This window comes from Pundamilia nyererei, unplaced genomic scaffold, assembly GCF_000239375.1.
Source record: "Pundamilia nyererei isolate P.nyererei 1_Seehausen unplaced genomic scaffold, PunNye1.0 scaffold00185, whole genome shotgun sequence".
Taxonomy (NCBI): domain Eukaryota; kingdom Metazoa; phylum Chordata; class Actinopteri; order Cichliformes; family Cichlidae; genus Pundamilia; species Pundamilia nyererei.
Window position 1 is genome coordinate 1,090,552 of NW_005187586.1, and position 26,934 is coordinate 1,117,485.

Here is a 26,934-nt window from a genome sequence, read left to right on the forward strand (position 1 = left end):
AAGTCTACAGCTCACAGCTTCCTCTGCTGACGACAAACCAAGAGAATAAGTTCATGTTTAAATATGTAAGGGTATTACAATTTAATTGAATAAAAATACATGGGTGAACAACTTACATTAATTTAACATAACCGACGTAGACTGCATGAAGAAACAACAAGAAATGGAGTGTCAGATAAAACAACAAGTCTCTTTTTTCCACTTACAAACACACACACACACACATATCACTGAGAACACTGAAAAGGCTCAAAAAGACTTAAATTTAACACAACTGAACGACAGATCCAGAGTCTCTGTGCTGTGACGGTTGGGCCGTTAAAGGATTAGACACATTGTAAAAAAACAAACATAAGAGGCGAGTAGAGTCAAAGGTTATAATTCAACAGTGTATTTGGGCGGGAGGGGGCTCTCTTTGAGGCGTGAATGAAGGTCTCATTCACAGAGTTAGAGATGAATGCTTTACTATGTTGACAGCAGTAAACACACATGACATTCACATCTTAGTGTTGGTGATCCCCCTTAGAAGAAGGCAGGTGTTAGGCATGTGGAGGTGAAGTCACATCTCTTTAAGGTCTTTTCTTTTTTAAATTGAAATTATAAACAAATAAAACTATCCAACTTTTAACTGCTTGAAAACTAAATCTAAAACCAAATTTGACTAAGGAGTGTAACCGCTACTGGCATACTTCGTCCTGTGTTCCGCAGGTTTCCAGGGTCAGGTTTGTGGCGCAACAGCGCCATCTGCTGCTCACATCCAGAAACAGTAGATCCTAAAGCTAGGCAATGCGTTGAGTAATTTAAGAAAAAAAAAACCCCAAACTAAATGACACTAAAATGTCAGAGAGAAAACAAATGTTTTGGTGTTGAATTAGTTCATGTATTTGGCTACGTTAACCAATTTGCCTGAACGCTGCTCCATTTATATATTTGAAAATGAAACGCAGAAAATATGCTGACATGTTTTCAAGGCAACAAACAATAACATACATTTTCTTCTGTGAATTCAAATTCAGCATCTTCACAGGCAACATGTGAGAATAAGAAATGTACTTTGCTAAAATCTTTGCCATATTTCACCTTGGTACAGCATTAATTACACCATTTAGCCTCCTCATTTTATTGACCTACACTGACTGTTTCAATAACCAGCTGCAACAGGCCACTTAAAAAAAAGGCGACTTGACAAGTTGATGGCTAACACAGTCACCTAACATGCTGCACCCAGGTGGAATACACCTTTAGCTCTAACGGGGTTAATTTGGTTTGCTCGATATTCCCTTTATCATTAAAAACATTGATAAAACCATAAATACAGACAGACACTCAGACAACACAGGCGTCCATTGAAACAACAGCGGCCTGCACATCATTAACTGAATACACAAACTGAAAAAAAATTTGAGTTTATCTCACTTAAGCCTGACTTTCTAGTTTCCTTTCGATCACCGCTTCCTGCTCTCCTCCATCACACAAGTTAAAAGGTTCCTCTGCCCGAGCTCTGGGGCGGATGTTACTTCCGACTGTTCTAATTATTCCCACTGATGTCTTGTTGTGACTACGAGTGGGAGGAAGAAAAATCTGAGACTCGGAAGAACCCAGTGTTGTTAAGAGTCCAAAGCGAGGGTGCGCAACACAGGTGGTGTGTTTTCAAAGCCCTCTTTTCTCTTTCTCAAAGTCATCCTCTGTTAGAGGATTCTCAGGCCAAATGGAAACAAGCTTTAAATGCCAACTTGAAGCTGCAGGTTGGGTCTGACCTGATCTCCTCTCTGGATTTAAAAGCCAAAGTTATGTAGTGATGCTTGAAGGACTGAAATGATTATCATTAAATAAGGCCACGTGTATGAGGACAACACACATAAAGTACATGTGAAAATCAAAGGACGTTGGTTCAGAAAGTGTTTTTGAAAGTACAAATGGAGTGCAATTTCTCTCAGAAGGCACAGTCTGGCATCGATTGGCACGTTCCAGCTCGGTTCAGTTGAGCTGAGATTGGGCCCGGTGTGGTACCAGGCCGGTTTGGACCAGTCATGGACCAGTTTGATGCAGTCTATTTCTGCTGCTGCTGCTGCCTGAGGCTCTCAAGCAGGATTCGCTTGTGGGCGGGGTCGTGCACTCCCGCCTCCTCCAGGTCCTCCTCAGTGATGTCACTGGAAAAAGGAGGGGGAAAAAAAGGGAATCTAATGATGAAGAACTGCTTTCATTTTTATTTATTGTTGCATTATCAGAGGAAATAAAAGCCTAGATCTTCATGTACCTGAGGAACTCCAAATCGTCCCAGCCGTTGTGTAGAAGACCCTGCTCATACCGCTCCAGGCCCAGCCTCTGCAGCCACTCGCCCACTGACGATTCCCCCACAGACAGAGATGAGCTACTGCTGCCCCAAAGTGCCTGCGGAGGAGAAATGCAATGCAGGAGCCACTAAATGCAGGAGCCACATCCGCCACATCATTTATGCTAACAACATTACTAAGAGCTTAAGACTGCCTCTACTTTTCTGCACTCTAATAAGGTGACACATCTTACAGTAAAAGGCTTTGATATTTAACATCAAAGTTGAAGATATTCGTGTTTTTGTGAGAAACTGCACAAAAACTGGAGTCACCTGAAAGAAAACGACGCAAAAATCACAGCATTGCTTCTTCCAGCCTCTGAAACGGTTTTACACTGAACAGAATTACTTCCCATGAACTGCTTACCTCCTCAGGCATATCCTCTGCTATACTTTCTGTGATGGGATTTCTAGGTGGGAAGGTGCGGCAGGCATCCAGACCTAAACCCATCGGCTGCCCTCTGAGAGGAGGCGGTGCTGAGGGGGCACGAGGAGGCTGTCCAGGAAACTCACTGTCACTCAGTGTCTTTGCCATCTGGAGCACAGAGCACGACTGGTCGTCTAGCGCCCCTGCTCCAACTCCTCCTCGCCTGAAAGCATCTCCGTGGGCAGCGGGGCCAGCTGCGGGGATCCTGACCTCAGCCAGGTCGGGGTAAAGGGAGCGAGGTTTGGTGAAGGGGGCCTCGGGAACCATCTCCAGGGCTCCCTTTGGTAGAGGAGGTGGGGGGAAGTCAGGAGGAGGTCGATTCAGTGTGCTTCCAACACCTCCTCCCTGTGCCCCAACAACACAAGCACCTCCATCGTCTTCTGAGGAGCTCTCCTCGCTAATGGCACGAACCTGTCTGCGTGGGTGAGGGGGCCCCGAGGCTGCGCCGAGGGGTTTGGAACGCGCCCCGGCAGAGGGAGGAGGGGGTTTAGCTGCCTGGGGGTTGGCTGAGGTAGGAGAGGGCAGAAGCTCAGGTGAAACGGCTGCAGCTGACTGGTTGGGAACGCCCTCCAGGATGTAGTAGGCAGGATTATTGTAGCTGTTCTTGCTGATGGATGGATCGCTGTCTGATCCGTCCTGTTTAGGTCTTCATTATAAACACAGAAACTGTTGTAAAAACTCTTTTCATCTGCACACATCAACAATGCATCAGACGATCTAACCTAACGTGATAGTTAAGTGTTAAGTGAAAGTGTCTGTCATGAGTACCTTGCAGCGGTCTCCTCCTTGCTGTTCCTTTCTCCCTCTTCACTGACCTTTCCCAGCTCTCCGAGGGGCTTACGAATCACAGATGGCCTGTTTTCAAAACACATCGTAACAAGTCAGCAGGCGGGACAAGAGAGAAGTCACGACAGTTTCAGGACATTCCTAACACGATGTTTGCAGGATGTTCGAATAGATAAACGTACAAATGGAGAGACTGCACCCTACAGGTGTGTCTAGTTGCCATTCTGACTCAATGTTATAGCGTGTGACACAGCGGACTATCAAAATGTGCGAGGTCTGTTGACACCATCTTTTGTTGTTGAGGGCAAACTCTTCTAATAACTAATGTTCAATAACTAATGAATGTTGTCTAAAGGTGCCGTAGCGGTACTTCTGAAGACTGCATAAAGATTCATAGAAAACATAAAAGACCAAATTTTATAGTAAACAAAAACAAAAACATGAACACGTGGTTTAAAATGTGTTTTGTGTCGTACTCAAGTCACACTGTGCAGGATAATCAAGCATCATCTTTATCAGTGTTTTTTTTAATGCAGATATTCAATATAACACATAAATACATCTAAATAGAAATAAATACCAGGCCACCTACACACTGCACGTACAGTATTTGCTCGGGTGTGGAATCCCATGCACCGAAGCTCCTGGTGCACATTTTGTATCATGATGGTAATGCCAGAGGAAGTGTAGAGTTCTGAGTCAGCAAAGTGTGTGTTTTATGCACTCTGTGCCTCAACACTTGGGGACGTGCTCTGTAACTCTGTCACTGGTCTGAGTTGCTGTGGATTCTAAAAACATCCCCACCACCCTGATCGCCAGTGTTAGGGTAAGCGGTCACACGAACTGTCTAAGTAAACACAGGGTTTCCCGATCTAGGTACCAGCACATTCACATGAAAAGGTTCATGTTGGCAACATCTGACCAGTCCCACTGATTATTGTACCAGCAGATGAGTGGCTGATTTTGCAAGGAGTAAACTATAATATGATAAATCAGGAAAAGCACCAGATATGTGTGCATGCTATAAATCTTTTGGCCAGTAATGCTTTAAAAGAGGTTTAGCCTATTTGAAGGAAGGAAGAAAAGCCTCAATCATTAAGGAGAATCTGATGGGTTATAATCGAGTGTTTTTTAAAATAAGGTGCAAATTTGCATGAGACAGTTTTAGTTGTTAATCTTTCAGCTGCAGACTTCAGACACTATTACAAATCTTGATACCATCCTATTATCTACACACAGAGGTATGAGAGCTCTTTCAGGATTAGTGATGCAACTAGATCTGTCAGCAAGTGGTGATTTTATACCTGTTGATCTATAATCGGTGCAAGTCACCCACTCAAGAAGAAACCCACTCAAGGTTAACCCTGAAGTTACCCAGCTCAGCTGTTCAAACGCATTCATCAACAAACTCACAAAAAGACCTGACTGCTACGACTCAATCCCATAAGGTATTTAAGCATCGATATTTAGGTACATGCCAGCACATCATCAACATACGCTATACAGAAAAATCCCCACTGACGTGTGGGAACTCTAAATAAAAATCAAGTGCAAAAAAAGGAGAGTGTACTGACTTCACATACTCATGCCCCGATCTGCATACCACAGCAGATTTCCCTTTAGGTCCACTCGTCTCATCCTTATCCACGCTGATCCACTCTGAAACACAGCAACAAAATCAGTTTTAGAACTAAACGTGACATGCTTGTAACCCTAGATCCATCACTTCCTGTCTGCAAATTTGAAAACATGCAGGCAGGAACTGTTCAAGTGATGGATGCAGCAAGCTTGAAAGACATTTAGTATCTCCTCTCTTTGTAGGTAATTGGTGTTAAGGTGTAAAGTGCATTACCGTACAATCGCTCCCTGGTTCCCATTCTTTCAGAAGGGACTCTGACCCTCATTGACCCTCGGATATTTCCTGTTTCCTCCCCACGGTGAGACAGGTAGGTGTGGAACTGTTGTGCTGTGCTGCCAATCATCGACTTCAGAGCCAACACGCACTCGCCTAAAAAGAGTGGGGGAGATTTGTTAGATTCCAGCAAACTAGATTCCCTTTAAACTTCAAAGAACCACAAGCACAGACAATCTTTATACCGTAGGACTCGTATCCATCCAGTGATTTCACTGTTAGCAAGAGATGCTGATCCTGCAGGTACTCGATCTCTGACAGAAGAGGTTTGAGTGTTGTTAACTGCTTGTTGGACCAGCCCACGCGCAGGAAGTTCACGTTATCGCTGCTCTGACTGTCGTTCTCGTAACTCTTCTTAAACTCTAAGGATTAGAGACAGAGAGAAAGACAAAGAGAGAGAGATGCAGGGACGAGAGGAAGGGGAAGAGGATAAAGGGAAGACGGTGGGGAAAAAGAGCGGGGTGAGGATTCAGGTACCCATTGCATTTTAATATAAAAGTACATGGTGGACAGGTGGCAGGGGCACAACACAGGTGAAAAATGGATTTTATGGATTCTAGTTTAAAGGTAATACTGACTGCCTGAGACCAGGAGGGAGGGAGAAAGATACAAATAAGAAGAAGCAAAAACATTTTTATTGCATCCATTCTGGGTCATGTTGCTTTACTGCAACTCCTTCTGTCAGACTGCTCATTATATTTATGTCTATGAGCATGAAAGAGTCACTGCAAAGGTGCAATCACATTCACCTCACCTTCTAGACAAGTGGAGTAAAACTCAATGAAGAACTTGGTCCTGCTCGCCGTCTTTACTATGGCCTCAATGCTCTCGAACTCGATGTAGGCCTGCTCTGAAGACTTTGGCAAACCTGTGCAGAAGTATGTGGACAGGAGGGAGGAGGAAGATGGAAAGAGGAGGAAAGATCTGTGTGGGTTGTGCAGACAGGCATGTATTTAATCACTCACTTTTAAATGTTACTTGTTGAACACGGAGCGCTTAAATAACATGAACAATAACAATAATGAACTCCAAAAAGATTGTGGGAGGAAGAAAAGCCAGATAAAGTGAGACCAGGAAGTAGAGGAAGTGACAGAAAGGAAACAAAATTAAATTTGTACCTTTTTTGGAGACAAACTGGGAGGTCACGCCCACCTCAAATGTAGCAAATACAGGGGAATGATCACTGGTCACAACATCATCTGTACAGCCTGGCAAAAAAAACAAACAAACAAAAATAAACAACAACTTTAATTTCTGTCCACTTAGCATTATGAGGTGAAATTATGAAGGTTTTCTTCTTCTGATGATCCTCACCATAGGAGTTGCAGACTATGTGTGTTTCTGGGTAAGACTTCCACAGAATCCTGTCGCACCACGATGGAACATTAGTCCTCATCTGGGACAGACGGAAAAGCAGAATTATCAGGACGAGGCACAAGAACAGAAAGAATTTATCAGAGGTGGCTCTGACGTAAGAAAGGGAACGTACCCCTGTGGCCTTCTGCTTCTGCCAGACATACGTATCTCTTGAGCCTCGTTCGTAACGGTAGGTGGGCGGAAACGAGATTTCTTCCTCCGCTGCACGCAAAGAGACACACATACACTTCAGTAAAGGTTCGAAGTTTAGCATTTCATAACAATATTTATAATTTTGATATAACAGCAGGTGTGATTCACAGTATTTATGACCCCGGGTTAGCAATCATGACCAAGTTCTCAGTAATCGGTTGGTATTTAAGGATTTATTACATGGCATCATGGATCACTGGACAACATTGCAGGGCAACGGCTGATTTTTAGTTACCTACTAAAACAAATAATCCCAGTGATATCACACACTGATCACAGTGTTAGTGCAGACTTCATTGCATTGAGTTAAGATTAAATAATGTTTAAAAGTGAAAAAGGCTTCAGCAGTGAATGACTTGAATTACTCACTTCAGAAGATAAAACAAGTCCACAGACCCACTCTATTGTTTGGATTAATCATTAACATTAAAAAAGGGTCCAAGTTCAATTCCAGTGTAATAAATGTCAGCAAACAGCCAACGTCAGTTCACTTTCTCAGTAAAAATCATAATTATCCAACTTTGTTTAACTCCACATCCTCCCCCCTGGTTACACCCCTCCTGCAGTGGCTCTGTGCCCCACCACGAGGGCACAGCCCACAGTTTAAGAACCACTGAAGTCTGGAAAGAAAAACCAGAGCTGATGGTGAACTATTCAGGGAACAACAAGAGTGCTGAGCAGGTGCTTTTGGTAAGTGTGAGTCATCCCTTCGGTTGTGTTTATAAGACCACTGAAACTCTGCTTTAAGGACAGCAGTCTTTTGTTAGTGTTGACTTTTCACTGGTATTACTGTTATATTTCTGTGCACTGAAACACATCCTGCTCTGACTCGTGAGGATATTCATAACCAGCACTAACCAAAGCGTAAAAACACTTTATTCTTCTCTCTCTCCAGGTTGAGCTGGTCCACTTTCAGCAGGGGGTCAAACTCCTTCCTGTTAATGTAGTTTAAAATCTCCTGCACACACAAACACACACGCAAAAAACAGCGTCACACAGAAAAGTTTCATCCACGTTTTGGAGGCTGCCTGTATTTATTTCTGCTTCACCTGTATGTCCATATCCAGCCTGTAGTTAAGGTCTCCCAGCCAAAAGAGGTGCGTGAAGCGCAGCGAAATGTCAAAGGAGCTCAGCTGTTTGTCTCCCAGTGAAAGCAGCCGCAGGATATCAAGGTAGTTCTGGTTCCTCCTGCAGAGGTCAAAGGTCACACGTAAGAAGACATTTAAACAAGCTTTCACCAAATTATAATGAAAAACCAAACCAAGTTTACACTTATGGCAAACAGAAAGCACAGCCTCTGTCAATTACTATGATGAATTATTAGATTATGAATATTACCCAGTGTCATTATTGATTTGACAAGAAAGACAAAATGCAGAAACTATGTGTAAAAAACAAAGCATCTCTGATTCTGAAGCTTGTGGAGCCAATTTTAGCAGCAATGAACTTGCAGTAATTGTGTTTGTATGATTGTACACGTATACGCTCATCTCTTTAAGGTCCTGCCACAGTATTTAAGTTAGGTTGAGGTCTAGACTTTGACTGGGACATCGCAGCACCTTCATTCTTCTCTTTTTCAGCTGTTCTGTTGAAGATTTGCCGCTGTGTTTGGGATTTTGTCCTGTGTTCTAAAATAAATAACATGTCATCTAAGGTTGTATTTACCTGATTCTAAGACGTGCTAAGGACCGGATGATTTTTTTGAATTATTTCCTGATATAAAACCTTAGAATTAAAAAGGGGGTGTGGTTTCTTTTGCTTTAGGAATTCTCTGTTGTTGATATTGAGAGGTTTAAAACAAAAAAAATAAATAAATAAAAATAAGAGCGTGTTGGGCACCTGGCAATCTTTTCATTCCCTGATGTCAAGTGACAGTTGACAAAGCCAAACGACGTCCCATTGAACATGAAAGACACGCCCACTGCTCCTTTGTTACCTAGAAACCATAAAATCAAACATTAAATCAAAATACAGCAAATTAGGTGCACTTACAAGCATTACTTAACAGAAACTTTTAAAGGATCACCGGGGATCTGGCTGTGATCAGTTTTATATTAAAATATGAGAAACAATGAACGGCTCCAGTTTGCTGAGCTGAAGGAAATCTGTGTTTTTTTCTCTTATGAGTTCAAGATTTTCGTGAAAGTTTAGATTTTGATTCACATTTTCTTACTAATACAAGTCCCACATTTTTTAATCAACTAACAAGTGATTCAGTCATGAACACTGCTCAAGGAGGCCATTGTTAAGACAGGAAATCAGAGCTATTTCCTCCTACATTTGAAGCAGGAAGCAAGACATAGGAAGGAATAGCAAAGACGGAATACAGAGTAGAGCCGTTACCCAGGGTATTGGCGATGCCCGTCTTGACACTGGACATCCCAACGTGGCTTATCCGGTTCTCATGTTCAGGTTTCACCAACACAGCAAGTTTTATGTTCCACAGAGTCTGCACGGCGATCTGCAGACGAGAACGAGACACAATGAGGAACCTACAGTCATCATTTCTGTTTTCGCACCATGCAGAAATAGCCTTTTCCCCCCCCTTGTCTTCAGTTTTTTTCCCCTTCAAACAGGGTCATTTTTATGCAAACCGCAAAAACTTCTGCTTGTATAGAGACAGTCCTATACTTAGCTCTATATTTGTTACAGGAACTAAAGTGTGGAGAGGATAAAGGAAAGCTGTGTAACCTCAAAAATAACTCTGTTTTTTAAGGTTTTGAAATGATTGTATTTTTTACAGGAATTTTTTTATAACTATGCATTACAATAAAACAAAAGTTTTAAAATGTTTCTTTTCTCATATTAGTCAAACATAAAAATGCAGTTCTGAAAAAACGATCAGACAAGAACTAATGTGGGAAATTTGTCTTTTTCTAAACATGATGACATTCGCATAATAAAAAATAAAAAAAATCAACTTTTTTTCATTCAAGTACAACAACAGCACTCGCCTGAGGGTTATCCGCAACACCTCCTTATGTTCTTCATACACATTCATCAAGCCATAAACAGTTGGCTTTCTTTCCTTACCGGCTTATAATCCAGTTCTGTCTGTTCTTTCAGCAGGGCGCGCAGTGACTCCACCCACTCCCGATCGCACACTGAATTTTCCTGGCTGCCAAACACATACAGGTCATGAGGGATGGTGACGGTCATCTCGTCCAGTGTCTTCCCGAGACCACGACACAAAACCCACGAAGCCACGTTTTTGGGTGCAGGTACAGAACCTAAAACGACAGGAAAAAAGGTCAAACTGTTTCCTTTCTCTTTGAACACTTTCAGATGTATTTGTAGCCATTAAGGCGAGTCGTTCAGTGTGACTAACCCATATTCCAGGTGCCTATGAAGATGGAGATCATGTCTGGCTCGTCCTGGTTGGAATGCTTGTTCTTCATCAGCTGCAGCAGCTGGCAGAACGCCTCCCGTTTCTGGCACAAACACACATCAGTGAGCGGATGATGCCACTGATAGCCGTCATTCTGAAGTTCCTCTGAACATCTTTATATTCTATACACTTACCAACCACGTCACTGGTTACACTCTGCTAATAATACCAGCTTGGACCCCCTCTTGCTTACACAACTGACTTAATTCTTTATTCTTCTCTTTTTCAAACCATTATTTGTAAACCCTAGAGATGGGTTCGTGGGGGAAAATCCCAGCAGATCATCAGTTTCTGAAACACCCAGATCTGGCAACAATAATCATGCCATGTTCAAACTCACTTAAATCACCTTTCTATCTTGCTCTGATGCTCACTTTGAACTTCAGTAGGTTGTGATTATCATATCTACATGTATAAATACTCTGAGTTTCTGCCACATGATTGGCTGATTATATATTTGTATTAACAAACAGCTAAACGGGTGCACATTACAACATTACAGCAAATCTGATTACGTACTCAGGCAGAAAAGGGATATGAGAGAGTATTTCTGCCTTAGTTTGAAGGCTGCATGTTATCTGTAAGTTATCTATGAATAGCTGTAAAATAGCAGTTTTATGTGTCCATTTGTTTCTCGTGTGCAGACCTTGGCACTAGCAAAGATGAAGTCTTTCCTCTGGCTCTTATCCTTCTCCTTCTCAAACACAATGCCCAGTTTATTCTGCACCCGCTGAGACTTGATCAGCTGACGTACTGAAAGACACAGAGGCGAACGGACAGCGGGTTAGAGATGGGAAGTTGCAGATAAATTCAGGGGAAAAAAGGTCATGTAACAGATTTGGAGGGTTAAAGAAGGTTCAAGTTGGATGGCGAGATTAAAATCCTATAATGGACATACTTTTTTCTGTGTGAATGGTGCCCCAATCCTTACTTTTGTCATGTGTGTAGGTGATCCAGTCCTCTTGATTGTCCTTCACCTTCTTCATTACTACCAGCCTTCCTCCCTCTACGTCCACAGACAGCGTGTACTTCTGACTCTTTCCGATCTTCGTCAGCTCCGCCAGGTAAACGTCGAGCTTCACCTGCAATGAGCCACAGGAGAAAGTTTAAACTCACTTAAACGCATACTGAGCATGCTTCTGTAATCCCTATGTGTCTACTGAGATAATCTACCCTCCACCAGGGGTCTCTAAAACGAAGCACAGAGCAGTATTAGATCTACTTTAGTCATACGCAGCCTCGAAGATGAGAAAACGCATGAATAAAATGTTGATGATCATAGTAAATATCCAAATTCTGGTTTTAGATTCATATCCACAAAGAGAGATGATCTGATTCTATTCATAGAGAAACTTTCTTTCACACATCAGTTATCTGGGGCAATTTGAGGATCAGTATAATGCCCAAGGACACTTCAGCAGACAGACTGGAGGAACTGAGAAAGACGGCCACCAAACTGCCAACCTCCTTTAGCAACACACCAGCTTCTTCGCACACGCATTTTTTTTTGATGTATAGGTCTTACTAAGAACCGCAAGACTGGAAAAAAGTTTAAACAGATGGCGTACACTCACTCTTACTCTGAGTCACTGAGTGCTTCTGTGTTTGGGTGTCACAAGGCAGATCAGACGCCGCATCTCCTTAGCGTAGCACTTGTGTGCAACAGGAAACTACTGAAAGGATGTCGCCACAGAGAACGCAGGCTTAGCCAACAGCCAATATTTCAATCAAGCATCTCTCGACTCATCTCTCAACTCTGTGTGTCACCTCCTTCCCCCACGTCCTCCCTGACATTTTTTCCCTCTACCCTTTTCACACTTAGTTCACCACTTTTCTCAAAGTGAAAGCCATTTATATCATCTTAACGTGTTCCTTTTTTTCCTTTTCTCAGTCTTCCTTCAGCATTAACATTTGCACTCCATGCAGCTGGTACTTTTCATAATAAAACTATTACAGTCTTATACACAGCACATCAAAACTGCCTCACTTAAATTCATGCTTTTACAAGGAAATGTGATAAAATGCTGCGACAGTGATGACGTAAGCTGGAAATGCATTTCAAAAACATTCTTTTGGCCTCACATCACATCTGCTGCTAAAATTCCTGTGCTGAGAAATGCATGACTTTTTAGCCTATTTTACTTCTGTTTATGCCATCTGTCATATTAAATACCACTGCCTGACAATAACATTTCAGAAATTAAATACAGAAAATAAATCTCAGGGTTTTCTACATACAAAAAAAGAACGAAAAAAAAAGATTGCTTAAAAAGATGCTTACCCAAATTGGCAGAAGGGAGCTTTAATGTCCACAGAGCAATTTGACTTTAAGGGCAATACTTAATTTCATTTGCCATGATATTGACCTACATCACATTGCAGTGAGACAGCCGGTAATGAAGTACAGTATGTAGGCGTGCATGTTTGGTGGATGTCGGTGCATACCTCGAAGGCCTGCACAGGAATGGATTTGCTGTGACGCATGGAGTGCAGAGGAGGGGGGGAGCATGGAGAGGTCAAACTCATGTCCTGTAGAGCTTTCAGGGCCTGAGGGGTATCAGAAAGAGGCAAACACGCAGGTGGAGAAACAATTAATTTAAAGAACAGAATAAAAAGAGAGTTGGAGGATAAGAATAAGGTACAGAAAAAAAAGAAAATAAAACTGTAACATTTTGAGTCTCAGGGTTTGTGTCAGCAAGGAAAAGGTTTCCTATTTCCTGGATGTGATCTAACAGGAGCAGGGAAGGTGGAACCAGTATCACTGCTGGACATGTAGCCTTACTACATTGAGGCCATTTCCTCCCGAGCCAGTGAAAGCCCCCCCCCCAAGTGACAAAGTAGAACAAAGTAGAACACAGAGCACCTTGTAAACAGAAGATTTAATTTATTATTAGTATTATTATTATTATTATTATTATTATTCTCTTCTGGCTCTTTATAATGTGAAACGAAGGCATCATCCTTAAAACGAGTCTCAAACCTTGTGTTTGTAATATAAATAAGGGTTATTCTGAACTGTGAATCATGGACAGTTACTCTAGGCGACTCCAAGAATAAAAACAGTAACCTGAACATGAGCGTATTGGGTCCACTTTTCTACTTGTAAAGTCTCAGACTCTCATTAACACATCAGGTCTTTGCTGACTTGTAGGGCTTCTAAAGGGAAGTCGAGCGATATCCCAACCCTGTCTCTTTCCTTCTGCGTGGTTTACACGTGCTGTATGTAAAAGCCTCAAAAGGAGAGAACGTCACGTGTTGCGCTACAAGCACACCCTGCAGGGCTTCTAGACAGATGATCCATCATGTGGAGAGGGTTATCTAAACAAACCATCTCCAAACTACTAGACTAAGTACATAGAGAAAATAGAAAGTAAGGTGAGAGCACACCAATCTTCACACTCGATGCTCACTTTTTCATTTAGATTTTTTACTCTAATCTCAACTACAAAGCAATAAAGTTTCATGACTTCATCTGGCACCACTGAACTCTACTGTGCTGACAAGCTTTTGTTTACAGATTGCAGAAACACCTGTCAGAGGACTCAGAGCCGTGGCAGATCCTGCTACTGTACCACATTTTTTCCTGATGACTCACAAAGTGAAAACAATAGCCGCCATGTTGTCCATCACAGCTGTTAAATGTGCCGTCTGTGCGTACCTTCTTTTCTATGGAGGACAGCAGGTCTTTGAGAATCGCCAACTTGGTCACAAGGTTCTCCAGTTCCTGGTCTCCACCCTGATTCACTGACTGATGGAGACAAAAAAAACAACAACATTAGAGTCCATGTAATCTGCAAAAAGAGTGCATGTAAAAAGATCAGCCTTAAAACTGCACAGCAAACACACTTACTTATATACAGAGCAGTCTTAAGGCTATTCAGTCTAAACCAGCCTAAAATCGGTTTTTATTCAAATTTTAGTCAAACTCATTGTCAGTCCTTGCTTGATGACTAAAGTGACTCCTGAACTTCAAATCAAGAATTTTGCTGGGCCACTAATCGGCCCTACTCTCTCTCCAACCACACGAAAATGTTTTTAATTACAAAGAATAACACATGCATGCAAAATCAGATTATATATTTTATTTGCCTGTTCTGTATACAGAAGCTTTCCTTAATACCAAGTTTCTAGCAGGAGCGCTACAGGGATATTTAAAGGACATCATGACTCACACTCTATCTTCTCTGAAACGAAGCGTAAAGCCCACCACAAGCGAGCAATCCTCAACTTTACGGGTTGGCAAATATAATAATTTTAGCTATGATCTGGAAGAAGGGCTTTAATAACAACACTGTTAAGTGTTAAGAAGTTACCAAGGCTTTTACATGTGTGTGATAAAGTAAGGGAAAAAATAATAAAATCACCGCGTGTAACAGTTTGTTATGGGATATAGGATAATAAAAAGGAGGGTAAGATTCTGCGATTGCGCAAACAAAGACACACACAACCACACACTTTTAAAAAAAGCGAAGAGTACCTGTACCTGTTGGATCATTTTGGAGACCATGAAAGCGCTTTGCTGATCAAACACTTTAGACAGGATCTCCAGGCCTGACAGAACTTTATCCACCTCTCTATTTGAGGGAGCAGAGAGAGATTCACATATTTACCTCACAGCTTCTTTCTGCACTTATGTCTTCATACAGTAACATATCTGAAATCAAGCTGATTTCCTGCGGATCATCACAGTGTTTAAACGTGCAAAAAACCCCAAAAAAAAACCCTAGAGCTGATTTAAGGAAGCAGATAGCTCTGTGGGCCGAGAGGTGTGAATCTTTGGCAGTCAGTCAATCAGGAAACCGACAGAATATAACACTACATAATGTACAATGCTTCACAAGTTTATTAGACCACCACTAATGTAAGGTTTATGCCACAGATGCCCTAAATTAATTATACTCATAATCACCAAAATCATTTTTGTGTGTCTTTTAATGCACAACCCACCAGTCTGTACAAGCTCTTTAATTATGATATTTTTAAATAACAAAATGCAAAACAAAACAAAAATAGGAACAGCTATTAAGTGCATTATTATTTTTAATGCCAAATTACAGATAACAGTGTTTTTTTGCAATCTTATATTTGATTAATTTCTGACTTTTTCAGGTCTCTGTGCTCAAATTTGGGTATAAAAAGGGAATTCAGTGTGTTACTTGCCTATTAAATACCAGTATGATTTGCAGTTTTAAATTCGTTTTGACAGCTTTCTAAAATATTGCACATGTGCAGATGTGCTGCTGCTTACCCATTAAGGCGTTTGCAGGAGGCCACTAGTGTCTTGTTGAGATGAGGCAGGGATGAGGCCCCCTGTTTGACTGCTTCAAGGTCCAAAGCGTAGCTGCCCTTCAGATACTCGTGGGAGATGGTGCTCAGGCCATTAGCTGCTGGAGTACTAAAACATATTCAAAGAAACCATTTATAACTACCACATGAACATCATTTCCAAATGCTGGTATGTGTATGAGAATACAAGGAGGCTTCAAATAATAACGATGCATTAGTGATTTAAAGTCCAGGAAGGCACAGATGGTTTTGGTGTGTTCAGGGAAAAAAAAAACAAAATAAAAAAGTTTTAGTGGCATTTATTTAAAGTGATTGAGAGAAAGCTAGACTCTTTGATGTGTCTCCTCTGGGCTCCATTTAGGGATGGGTCATATCATACCGTTCACAGTAATACCGGTATAATGTTGGGCAACGATAAGAAAATGAAATATCGCGATAGAATATGGGTAAAGCGCGCATGCGCAGTGCCTTTGTTTTCATACGCACATGGCGTAAAAAGCATGGCGGCAATGCAGAATGAGAAGGGCGAAAGCAGATCGTTAAATGAAACGGATGAACCAGAACTGGTTTGTAAAAATGCTGCAACTTCAGTGGTGTGGAACTGGTTTGGCTTTCATCTGTCAGATATACAACAAAGCACTATTTTTGGTAGAACGTGCTAGCGGGCCGTCTTTATTACCGTGTTTTTTGGAAAATACGGCACACTTAAAATCAATCCTTTGAATTTTCTGAAAATCGACAGTGCTCCTTATAATCCCGTGTGCCTTATGTATGAATTCTGGTTGTGTTTACTGACCTCGAAACGATTTTATGTCGTACACGGCGCTCGAAAATCTGTCAAATGTTTTAGTACGACTTTGCTAAGCTGATTGATTGATTTGATGGATTTTCGGAGCATTACGGCTGTCGTAGGCAGGAGCCTGGCGGAGTGATACGTACTGTGCTTCAACATAATATTACCGTATTGTGTGTGTATAACCTTTTTTTAAGTTTTGTGGATATTATACACGGTTATGCTGAGGATATGTCGGCCAATTTCCACTGGAAATGCCTTTTGCTTAAACTGTCAGCAAAGAATTTGCATTTGCACTGTTAGATTTTTATATAACTTTAATGCACATAAAAGCTGCTTGTTTAAGTGAAAATACATTGATGGGGTTTTTTGCACTAATAAAGTTGTGGAGTTGTAAAGTAATTTGTCTCGTGTCAATTATATATCGTGATAAATATTTTTGGTCGCATCGCCCTGCTCTAGCTTCATTTTCAGTTTTTTTTAAACAACAGATTAGGTGAGAGGTATAAAGTAGCGGTGGAAGAACAGTAATACAAACAGGAAACCAATGTAGGACGCAAGCTGCAGTGGAACAAAGGCCAAGAATTACTTATTTCTATCTATACCTGTGGGTAGAAGGGAGAGCTTCAAGACGGGCCTGTAAATTTCCACATTTTGTCTTTTATAAATTAACACCTACTGCAGCTTTGACGATGGGCTACACATTTTACACACACGTGTTCTCCACTGCCTTGGGCAAAGTTGCACCATAGTAATTCTGTAAAGGCATGACATAAGCATGAAAACATTTTGGGGCCTACTTAGAGCTTTTTACCGTTCAGTTTTCTGTCTGCCATATTTCTTGATTTTGTTTATTTGCTCTGTAGTATTACATTGATGCATTTACTGCTAGAAGTCACACGGAGCTATTTAAAGTTCCAGGTGATACTTAAAAAAAAAGAATAGTTGCTAAATCTGCAGATGCTCCACGCCCCTTGGAAAGGAAAATAAAGATGGACGTCACAGTTTGCCAGAAGTAGGATGAGTGTGTGCGCCCGTCGGCGAGAGAGTTGGCATCTGTGTAGTCGCGACTTTGTTTTGTTTTTTGTTTTTTTTAAAAGAGTCACATACTTCCTCTGAGCTAAATTATGCCCACCTGAACACTCATGGACACCCTGGACCACGTGAATTGGCAAAGAGCCAACCTATAAAAAATAAAACACCTTTGACAGACTAATTTTCAGCATTTACAACCCTTTCATACGATCCACACCATGGCTTCCATGTAAGCTATATTTTGCTGTACCACGCAAAGTCCCTGAGGATTTTTAAAGGACATGCATGTGTGCTCCCTTTACTTCCTCTAAACTGTAATGCATTTTATGCTCATTTTGCATTGTTGATTTCCATTGTTGGCAGCTCGAGAGAGAACAACTAAAAGAACTGAAAGGAAGATATTGTTTCACTGGCTGACACTTTAACCAAGGTTAGGTAATGCATAAGTTTCTGTTACTTCACCAACTGTTGTGTGAAGTGGTTTGGTTCCCACTGAAAAAACTGTAAAAGTGTATTTATTTATCACATAAGGGAAATGTCAAAAATAGTGCGCATTAGTAGTATTATTAACTGACAGGGATTTGAAATGTACGCGTCTGTGTGCGCCCGACAACTAGAGCCCGCACCTCATCAAAGCCGCACACCATCCGTGAACGCCGTGGTTTCTAGCAGGATGTGGTTTACCTTCTTAATGCAGACAGAGAGGAAGTATGTGTTAATGAGCGTGCATGAAGTTGTGTGAACGAGTGCTTTTAATAGTTGATAATCTGTGTGCGCGTGCGTGTGTAGCCATATAAACTGGAACAAACAAAGTCACTGAGTAACGTGTGTGTTCATATCACCATAATAACGCTTCCTTATTATTTTTGTGAGCATGTGTGAGATTATGTGATTTTCAATACGTCCGTGACATAATTCACAATGAAGCGACATACTTCCCCTGTGTGACTTCCGTGACTTCCGAGTGACGCGGTTGGTGGTTGCAGGTAGTTTGTGATTAAGCTCCCTACAGTTATAAACAGGACACAATCAGATGTTTCTCTCTGTGGACTTTGTACCTGTCTGTGGGTGTGTCTGGTCCAGGGGGAGTGGAGGTGGAGGAAGAGCGAGGGGGGAGGGGCGGCTTCTCATCCTCTCCATCTACCAGTCAGAAGTACACAGAACGTCACGGTTAACATGCGATGACGAGGACACCCCATCTGGGCATGTGTGTTTGCGTTAGCTCTGAAATTACCGGAATAGTCCCTGTCGTCACTGACAGCTGTCTCCTCTCTCTCCACGGGGTAAAGCAGGGTGGTGACCAGACCCTGGCTGGGCTGCAGGTACAATGACACCAGCTCTGGCAGAGTCTTAAACCGCTTAGGCTGCACGCCCTGAGAGGTCTGAGAGCGCGAGGAAGGAAGGGAAACAAGAGACAGATGCATTAAGTTCATCCAAACACCGTGGCTACAAGAAGTCACATTGCCCAACCTTCTGGTAGCCTCCATTGTTCCACAATGAATGTTTTGTAAGCAATTGCAGCCCTGTAGGCTAAATATAATTCAAACCAGGAAGAAGCCACAAACTCAATCGGATAAATTAAAATGAGACTTTTCAGCGTCACAGCTGAAGACCCCAAAACTCATATAGCAGTGAGACAAGACAGCTGTGCTGTGGCCACATGATTCGAAGCCCTGTGTTGTGTTTCGCGTGCGTGAGGTTGCTGGTAGCTGGTATTCACAGCTGTTGAGCACAAGGCACAAAGACCCTGCTGTTGGTGTGTGTGTGTAAGAGAGGGAGCTCAGAGCCAACGAAAGCATCTCTGCCTGCCAGCTGCTGCTGAAAGCACGAGTGTGAGAGTGTCTTTACTGTACCTGCACTGCCAGAAAACCTTCGTCATCTGGTAATATCCTGTATGTGTGGACGTGCTTCTGAAACCTACAGGCAAAGAAAGAGAGTAAAAAGAAGTCAGGGGAGCTGAATCAAAGAGAGGACAAGGGCAGAAAGTGGCAGCAAATGAAGTGGAAATAAAACACAGGTGGACGCAGAAGTACAGAGAATTTTTTCTATTTTTTATGACTCTACGTAAATTTGAATATCTTTATTTTCAGTTCACACACACACACACACACACACACACACACACACACACACACACACACACACACACACACACACACACACACACACACACCACTGTACTCGACCTTAGTGGACAGCATGTGTGATTGTATGCATGGGAGTGAGGAGGGTTTAGATGGCGTAGCTTAAACCTGTTGCTGTCTGTCACAGTGAGCATGCTTTATACTTACAGTAGCACGGTACAGTAAAGCAGAGCTGAGTGTTTGTACATCATAAAGTATTGACAACAGTTAAAAACAAAACTAAAATGGAGTAGACGTCAGAATCTAAATGATAAATGAAAGTACGCCTCTGTTGCATTAAACCACTGCAAATCAGACTGATTTGACTGAACCTCAGGCTCCTTTTTCTCCCCCATCAACCAATCACAGATCAATGTTCTGACACTGCGGCTGGCCCAGGCGTGACTACACGCCCACAGCCACAAGCTAAAGCTTAATGATTTTCATGCCTGTGCTTCTGCCGGTCCAGTGGACCGACCGCAAAATTTTTGATTTGCCAAGCAAACATTGTGGTTTTTGATTCATTGGTGTTCTCAGTTCAGAAGTTTCGAAGTTTCCAGCCTAACACCAAAGTCTTTTTTTTTTAAACTTCTGCTTCAACACCACGCTTATTTACAGTATGCCTGTGTGTGTATAAATGGAGGGAGGGATAAATCCATGTTGGGAATTCAACACCCAGCTGCTTTTCCGGCTTTTCCAGGTCAGTGTCCTGCAGGAGCTAAAACACGGACTGGATTAAAATATAAAATGATCTCAACAACAATGTATAAGAAAGTTAAAAACTAAACTTTTTGTTTGGTGATGCTTCTCACATTCCTCTCAGACCACCATGGAAATGGTTTTGATCATGACCAGATCCCAACGAGGGTCACAGTCTGCTTGAGCTGTTGGATGTTTAACTTGGTTATTAAATAGCATTTGTAGGAAAATGATTGGGCCTGTATTGAACTTTAATGGCATCTTAAAACAAATCATTTTGGGAGCTTCATCATTGTCATGCTGCAGAATTAACTAATGATTTTTGATTTGCACTTGCAAACTCACTATTATTTTAAACCTCTGGACTTGGTTGTTAAATAAGCAATTTAACTTTTGTCTCACAACAAGAGAGTCCTGGTTTGAACCTGGCAGGACTGTCCCGTGTGGATTTTGCATGATTTCATGCTTGTGCAGGCGTTTACTAGGACACTCATATTCTCCCGTTTATAAAAACAAAAACAAAAAAAACTAGGTTAACGCTGCTTATCACGGAGCAGGAAGCTCTCGTAAAAGAGATTCTTTATCTCACTTCACTTCCTGGTCAAAAAATAAAAAATAATATAAACACTCCATTTAAGATAGACTTTAGTAAAAAAAGATTATTTTACACACAAGCGGAAAAATGCAAAGCTACTCTAGTAATATCCAAAAAATTTTAAATTTAGGCGCTGAAAAGGAGCAAAATGTTGAACCGAGCACAAGTTCCCACGTTGACCGAATTCATAAACAGCGCATTGTTTTGCAAATCGTTGCAAATAATAGCTCCATATCAGCTCAAACTAACGAGACCAGATAAATATTTGTTCCTCTAAAATCAAACCCACATTCAATCCTGTCACATTTTAAACACAATAGCATGAAGACCGAGTGGCACAAAATCCATACGCAAGCGTCACTGCGGTGTACAATGTGTTTGTGTGCCTCTGTGTGTTTGTTTTCCTGTTGGCAGCTGATGAGATTCTCTGCAGGTCTGTGAAGTAAATACTATTGTTTCAACGGCCGTAAAGTTAACAGAGGGGAAGGGGGTCAGAGAAAGAGAGTGAGGGTTGTCGTGGGCCAGAGATAGGCTCACAGTATACAGCTTATGAGTGTTGTCAACAATGGCCTGTGTGAAAGGATAAGGACTACCCTACTGGCTCACTCTGTTCTGTTAGTTTAGAGGGAAACCTCTTCTAAGAATATACACAGCGTGAATCTGTCTTCAAAGCTCAAACAGAAGCCTATCTTGGCAAAACCCAACTAGGTTTTTCTTGAAATACAACAATCAAAAACTAAGATTACTCCTGACAGCCTTCTCCGTCCTTGTCGTCACGTACTACCAAAAATGCAAGAGGCCATTCCTGAACAAGCACAGTAAATACTGTGTGTATTACTGCACTACAGTGTGACTTACACTGACGATTCATTTCCTGCTATCACTGTATTGCTAACAATAGCACTATGGAGACGTTGTTTTTGATTAAGACACTTCATGGAGCATGTGATTAGCAGAAAAAAAATATCTGCATAGAAATATTTGGTATGATCACAAACAATACATATATGCATACTGCTTTTTTCCCCCCTTCATGTATTTGGCAGGCATGTTGCTGCAGCCAATTTGGGAAATTACCATCGCTCTTCTGGATTTAGAAGAGCAATGAATTTAGATTTAGGGTTTAGCCTCAGTCTCTTCTGTCTGATCACATGACCGCTAAATACATAATTAATACCCATTCATGCACCGCAGCCCTGAACTACCAAACAGAGACGTATGTGAGAATGCGAATGTCCCACTCATTCACTTAGGACATTGAATAGCCTTTAACTTGCCAGCTAGCTACTGGAAAGTCTGTGTCATGTCCAGTTGCCCCCATGTGAGAAAAGTGGAAGTAATACTGCGGTCAATTCACAGCTAGCGAGAGGGAAACATTCAATTCAATTCTGTTTTATTTATATAGCACCAATTCACAACAGCCACTTCAAAGCACTTTACAGTGTAAGGTGAAGAGCCTACGGGATTGAGAGAGAAACCCAACAATCAGATGACCGCCTATGAGTGAGCACTAATCAATAGTGGAAAAGAAAAACTCGCTTTTAACAGGAAGAGACTTCTGGCAGAATCAGGCTAAAGGAGGCTTCTCTCCTGAGAAGTCTCTGAGGCAGACCATCTCCTTTCCTTTCCACTGTTGCCAAGTGCTCACTCAAAGGATGCCGTATGATTGTTGGGGTTTTCCTGCTATTATTCTAGGGTCACTACCTTACAGCATAAAGCGGCTTGAGGCAAACGCAGTTGCAAGTCCACAAAGACATGCATGTTAGGCTACCTGTAGGTATGAATGTCTCTGTGACACCAATGTTAAAGACTGGGGTATGCCCCATCTCTCGCCGCATGTCAGCTGGGATTCGGCACCCACACTTTACTTTAACTGACTAAGCAGAAGAAAATTAATGGATAGATGAATGTGCGTAGCCATAGTTGGTAGTAATAGTAATGACAGTTCATTTGGCAATCAACATCAAGTACAAACTGATTACCATAGCAAAACAGAAAATACATGTGAAAGTGAACTTGAGTCTTGTTTTCTGAAGAAACTGACAAGCTAAATACATTTTATAAAAGAAGATGTGGTTAAGGAGAAACGAGTCTCTTTCAGAGGGATTTTTCACTCAATGACAACTGACATAAGGACAGTAAAAACGAAACAGCAGATATTGTTTCAAATTACTTAGACAATATCAGACTAAATAGGAAGGGATTCTCTGTGTACTGGAAAGAAGTTTAGAAAAAAAAGGAGAATTTGAAAACTCTACAAAGAGCAAAACACTTTCTACGTGAGGAATGTCTGCACACAAACTTGTACGTTTGAAATGCACACACACACACACACAGGTACACAGAGGCATCCTGAACCCTGGCAAGTTAAGACGTGTTAAACTGATAGTAACGACCGTATTCCTGACAGCAAAAACAGAAAACAGCTGAGAGACAGGGACTAGCATACACTCAAAACTATTAGCATATAAGCTCATCTCACTGCCGGCACCTTTCCCGTCTTAAAATGTGTAAGCCAATGATTTTACAGAACTGTGTGCTAATCATTGAGAGCTTTAACATGCTACATTGGACTCGTACTGCATCCACGCAAATTAAAACATTCATAGCTCACAAATACTAAACACGAGTATTAAACTTGCATGCAGACACACAAAATCCAAAGTCACTATAAGAGGAAGTGAAAGGCTAATGCTTGGCTAACGAAAGTATCAAGAGTCAGCCAGTCGAAACAAGTGGAAACACTTCCTAAATGCACCAGGGTCTCCTAAGACCTCAAAAAGGAAGTGTGTGTGTCCCTGTCTATAAGTCACACGTCCGACTTTGAAAAGACTTGAACATGTCAGGTAAAAAAACAAACAAATCCTTGGTTTGTGCATTTCGTGGGTGTCCACTGTATATTCCCCACTGAAAGAAGTCACATTCGTACTCATTGGACTTTATTTTTAATTCTGTATAATAGAATTAAAAGCACCATTTCAGTGGATTAAGTGGGGGGTATAGTGATCAGGTGAATGTGAGATAAAGAAAACATTGAGCGGACGTGCTTCACTCACATCAGCCCTCTGAGCATCCAAAGTGGCACGCTGGCCCTGTGACAAAAAAAAAAGTGTGCCGTTCGATGGTTAAACCTTTCCACACATCTGCTGATTCACATTTTACTTCCTAGAAACGCTGGTTTACACAGCAGCGAGTGCAAAACTTGACAAAGGCGACAAATAAATGTCTTGTCTGACCATCGAATCGTTTTCTCTTTAGCTGGAGGCATTACTGGGAAACACCAAGTCATCCGTGTTCTCGAGAAGTGAGCCACTTCTTTCTGGTTTTCCTAGCAGCACTGGTTCATCTCTGTGAGTGGCCTACAAGGGTGCTTTGCAAATAATGTTCAATTAATCAGTGCGATTCGCACTCACAATAACATTCACAGAGAAAATGCTTTACAAGCAAATATGCTCCACCTTTATTTTAAATTGCACATTCATCTTCTTGTTTGTGGGTAATATAGGCACATAATTAATGCTCAAGCTTGGGTTTCTTGGCAAGCAATGAATCGCAACAACTGTCACACACGCCACTAGGTAAGCGTAATTATTGAAAAGATATGTGTACATTTTGTCAAACTGCTTCTGACATTCCCGATTTGCACTCAGAATCAAATTACTTCTCTTTTTTTTTTGTTGCTCATGTGAGTCATTGTATTCAAATACAAGGAATTTTTATTCTCGGATAGTCACCCGTCAAAGGCCTTCCTCTAAGCTGGAAAAAACCCTCTGACTTACCACTTGCTCTAATTACAGCCAACGTGAGAAACGACGGGCGTACAATGTCAACAATGAAAAGTTCATCTTTCAAGATTATAGCAGTTTCTGTTCGTGTTAGTGCCAATTCTTGCAGTAGCTGTCATTTGTCTCAACGGTACGGTAAACTGTGAAACTCTGTCATCTTATTTTTGTGTATGTGAAACCAAAACTTCTGGATTTAAAAACAGCATTCGCATTGTTTGTCTGTAATTTGCCTGGAAGTTGTTTTTTGTTTTGGAGATGAAACAAAGTCAGTACTGTGAAAGGTGAAAGGGGAGAGGAAGGGAGAGGTGGAGGCACTAATAAATCCGGAAACTAATGATGCATGGATGCGAGGAATGCTGTCGGTCACAGAGTGACCCACTGAATGACGAGCACAATTAGCGGTGACATATCTGACCTACTATACGCTTTTAAAAGCGATGTGAGAACGCATGACCATAGCAGCAATCAGTTTACATAACAAAAAAAAATATTGCATTATATTAGCTGCACTTTCCAAAAGCCCAAAAAGATATTTGATATTTTTGGTTGACATCACAGAGGAAGCACTATAAGCTGTGATTATTTGACTTGCTTACTTTAAAAGAAGTTAGTATTCAAATTTTTGTGGATTGAACAAGCTCACTGTTTCAATTCTTTTGCAGTCCATCAGCAGGTGATGTATATGAGCTGTATACTACATGTGTAAAAACTACACACCCAGGGATTCAGCATGGGGTAAACTTATCAGATAGGGGATGTAGGTGAAGTGAATGTCAGGGGCCTGATATTTCTCTGAACCTGAACAGTGTGTATTCTATGTGTGTGGCTGTAAGTCCTTTTAGTCATTTGTAGTTAAACACCCCTTTGCCATGGTTCATTTAACATTGCCTCAACCACTGTTGACACTGACAGCACTGTTCCTGCATCAGTTTCTCAGGTGAATGCACTGTTGTGTTACTGTTACACATGTAGGTGTTTGGTGGAAAAGTCCCCATTGTGTAATGAATGGGCAGTCTTTCGTCATTTATTTAACAAGGTGGCTGCCCTAACTCCCTCTAAGTACAGACGCTCTTAACTGTCCTTTGATATTGTGTCATTTCATGATATACTATATTATGTACAGCTCCTCGGATAGGCCCATTCTTTCACCACATCTCCGACCTCAAATTAAAGCAAAGCTTCACCAGCCCATGCATGCTTATATTTACCTCCACGACCATTCAGTTTAATGCCACTGCTCACAGCCCGCAGGCTGATTGCAGCAGAGTCCTGTAAAAAGGGCGCTGCAGGCGACCACATCAGACACAAGACAGACAGGGACAGCCCTAAAGTTGTGTGCCATGCTGGGGTTTCACTGCAGGGCAGACAGGCAGTCTCTCTATCCCTGTCTTTGGCTTCCAGAAGAAAGTAAACAAACAACTTAACGCTTTGCTAGGCACACTTCAGCTACAGTTTGATCGCGTCTACTGCAGAAAAGTTAATGATGGAGTAAAAAAACAGAAAGAGAGGAGTTTATGAAGTTTGCAGAATTACAGAGAACACACCATGACCCCTTTTGGTCATGTGTGCTAGCTAAAGCCAAGGTAAACAAAGCACAACGAGGCCGACGAAGTTACTTACAGTACACACAAAGCGTAAGCCCCGTTGACACTCTCACTGTCCCGCACCAGGAAGCTCCCGTCTCTACCGGCTCGGGCAAGCAGCTCCTCGGCCGCCGCTCGACTCAGGTCCCGGTGATACCACATCGGCGGTGCGGGGCCCAACGGAGAAGCCCCACTGCCGCCGCCACCACCACCCCCGGCCATGGCCACAGCCCTTCCAACCGGGTTAAACTCAAGCTGCTTCCCGTCTCCTCCGAAAAAACTCCCAGCCCTCCTCCAGTATAGGAAAATGATCCAGCGAGAGAAGCGAAGAGAGGCAGAAGAGCAGAAAAGCAGCCGTTATTCCGACAGAAGGCAGGAGGCGCCACAGAAGCGACGGCGAGCACACAAGTTGTTAATTTGTTAAGTTATGCCGTTTGCGCCTGCTTCCTCAGTTCCTGAAAGGCTCACCGCCCTCCCCCTTCTCTTCCCAGTCCCACGGAAATCAGGGTATGTAAATCCACAGTGGAGACCGGGGAGCAACAGCAGGACGAAGTCGGTCAAGTCACCGTGGGGTCGGAAAAAAACCATTTCCGTTCGGGCGTTTCAAAATAAAACAAATTC

The 26,934-nt window shown here is 42.0% G+C and overlaps 1 protein-coding gene across 3 annotated transcripts; it reads right to left on the reverse strand.

The window, feature by feature from the left end:
• Nucleotides 1-363: 363 nt before the first annotated feature.
• Nucleotides 364-26,934, reverse strand: inppl1a (inositol polyphosphate phosphatase-like 1a). Of its 3 annotated transcripts, none has more exons than XM_013914304.1 (27): nt 26,351-26,934; nt 19,382-19,445; nt 18,763-18,910; nt 18,587-18,668; nt 15,663-15,809; nt 14,898-14,988; nt 14,073-14,162; nt 12,860-12,961; nt 11,346-11,496; nt 11,061-11,167; nt 10,355-10,457; nt 10,060-10,256; nt 9,370-9,487; nt 8,866-8,962; nt 8,076-8,214; nt 7,885-7,984; nt 6,947-7,035; nt 6,772-6,853; nt 6,576-6,665; nt 6,212-6,325; nt 5,643-5,819; nt 5,398-5,553; nt 5,120-5,204; nt 3,528-3,614; nt 2,700-3,405; nt 2,258-2,391; nt 364-2,150 (listed from the first exon to the last, which is right to left on the reverse strand). In XM_013914304.1, the coding sequence occupies exons 1-27, from the start codon at nt 26,533-26,535 to the stop codon at nt 2,051-2,053; spliced, it is 3,741 nt and encodes a 1,246-aa protein (XP_013769758.1). In that variant the 5' UTR covers nt 26,536-26,934; the 3' UTR covers nt 364-2,050. The 3 variants fall into 3 exon arrangements, with proteins under 3 accessions (XP_013769758.1, XP_005746984.1, XP_013769757.1); XM_005746927.1 differs by having other exon boundaries at nt 5,129-5,204; nt 14,892-14,988; XM_013914303.1 differs by having other exon boundaries at nt 14,892-14,988.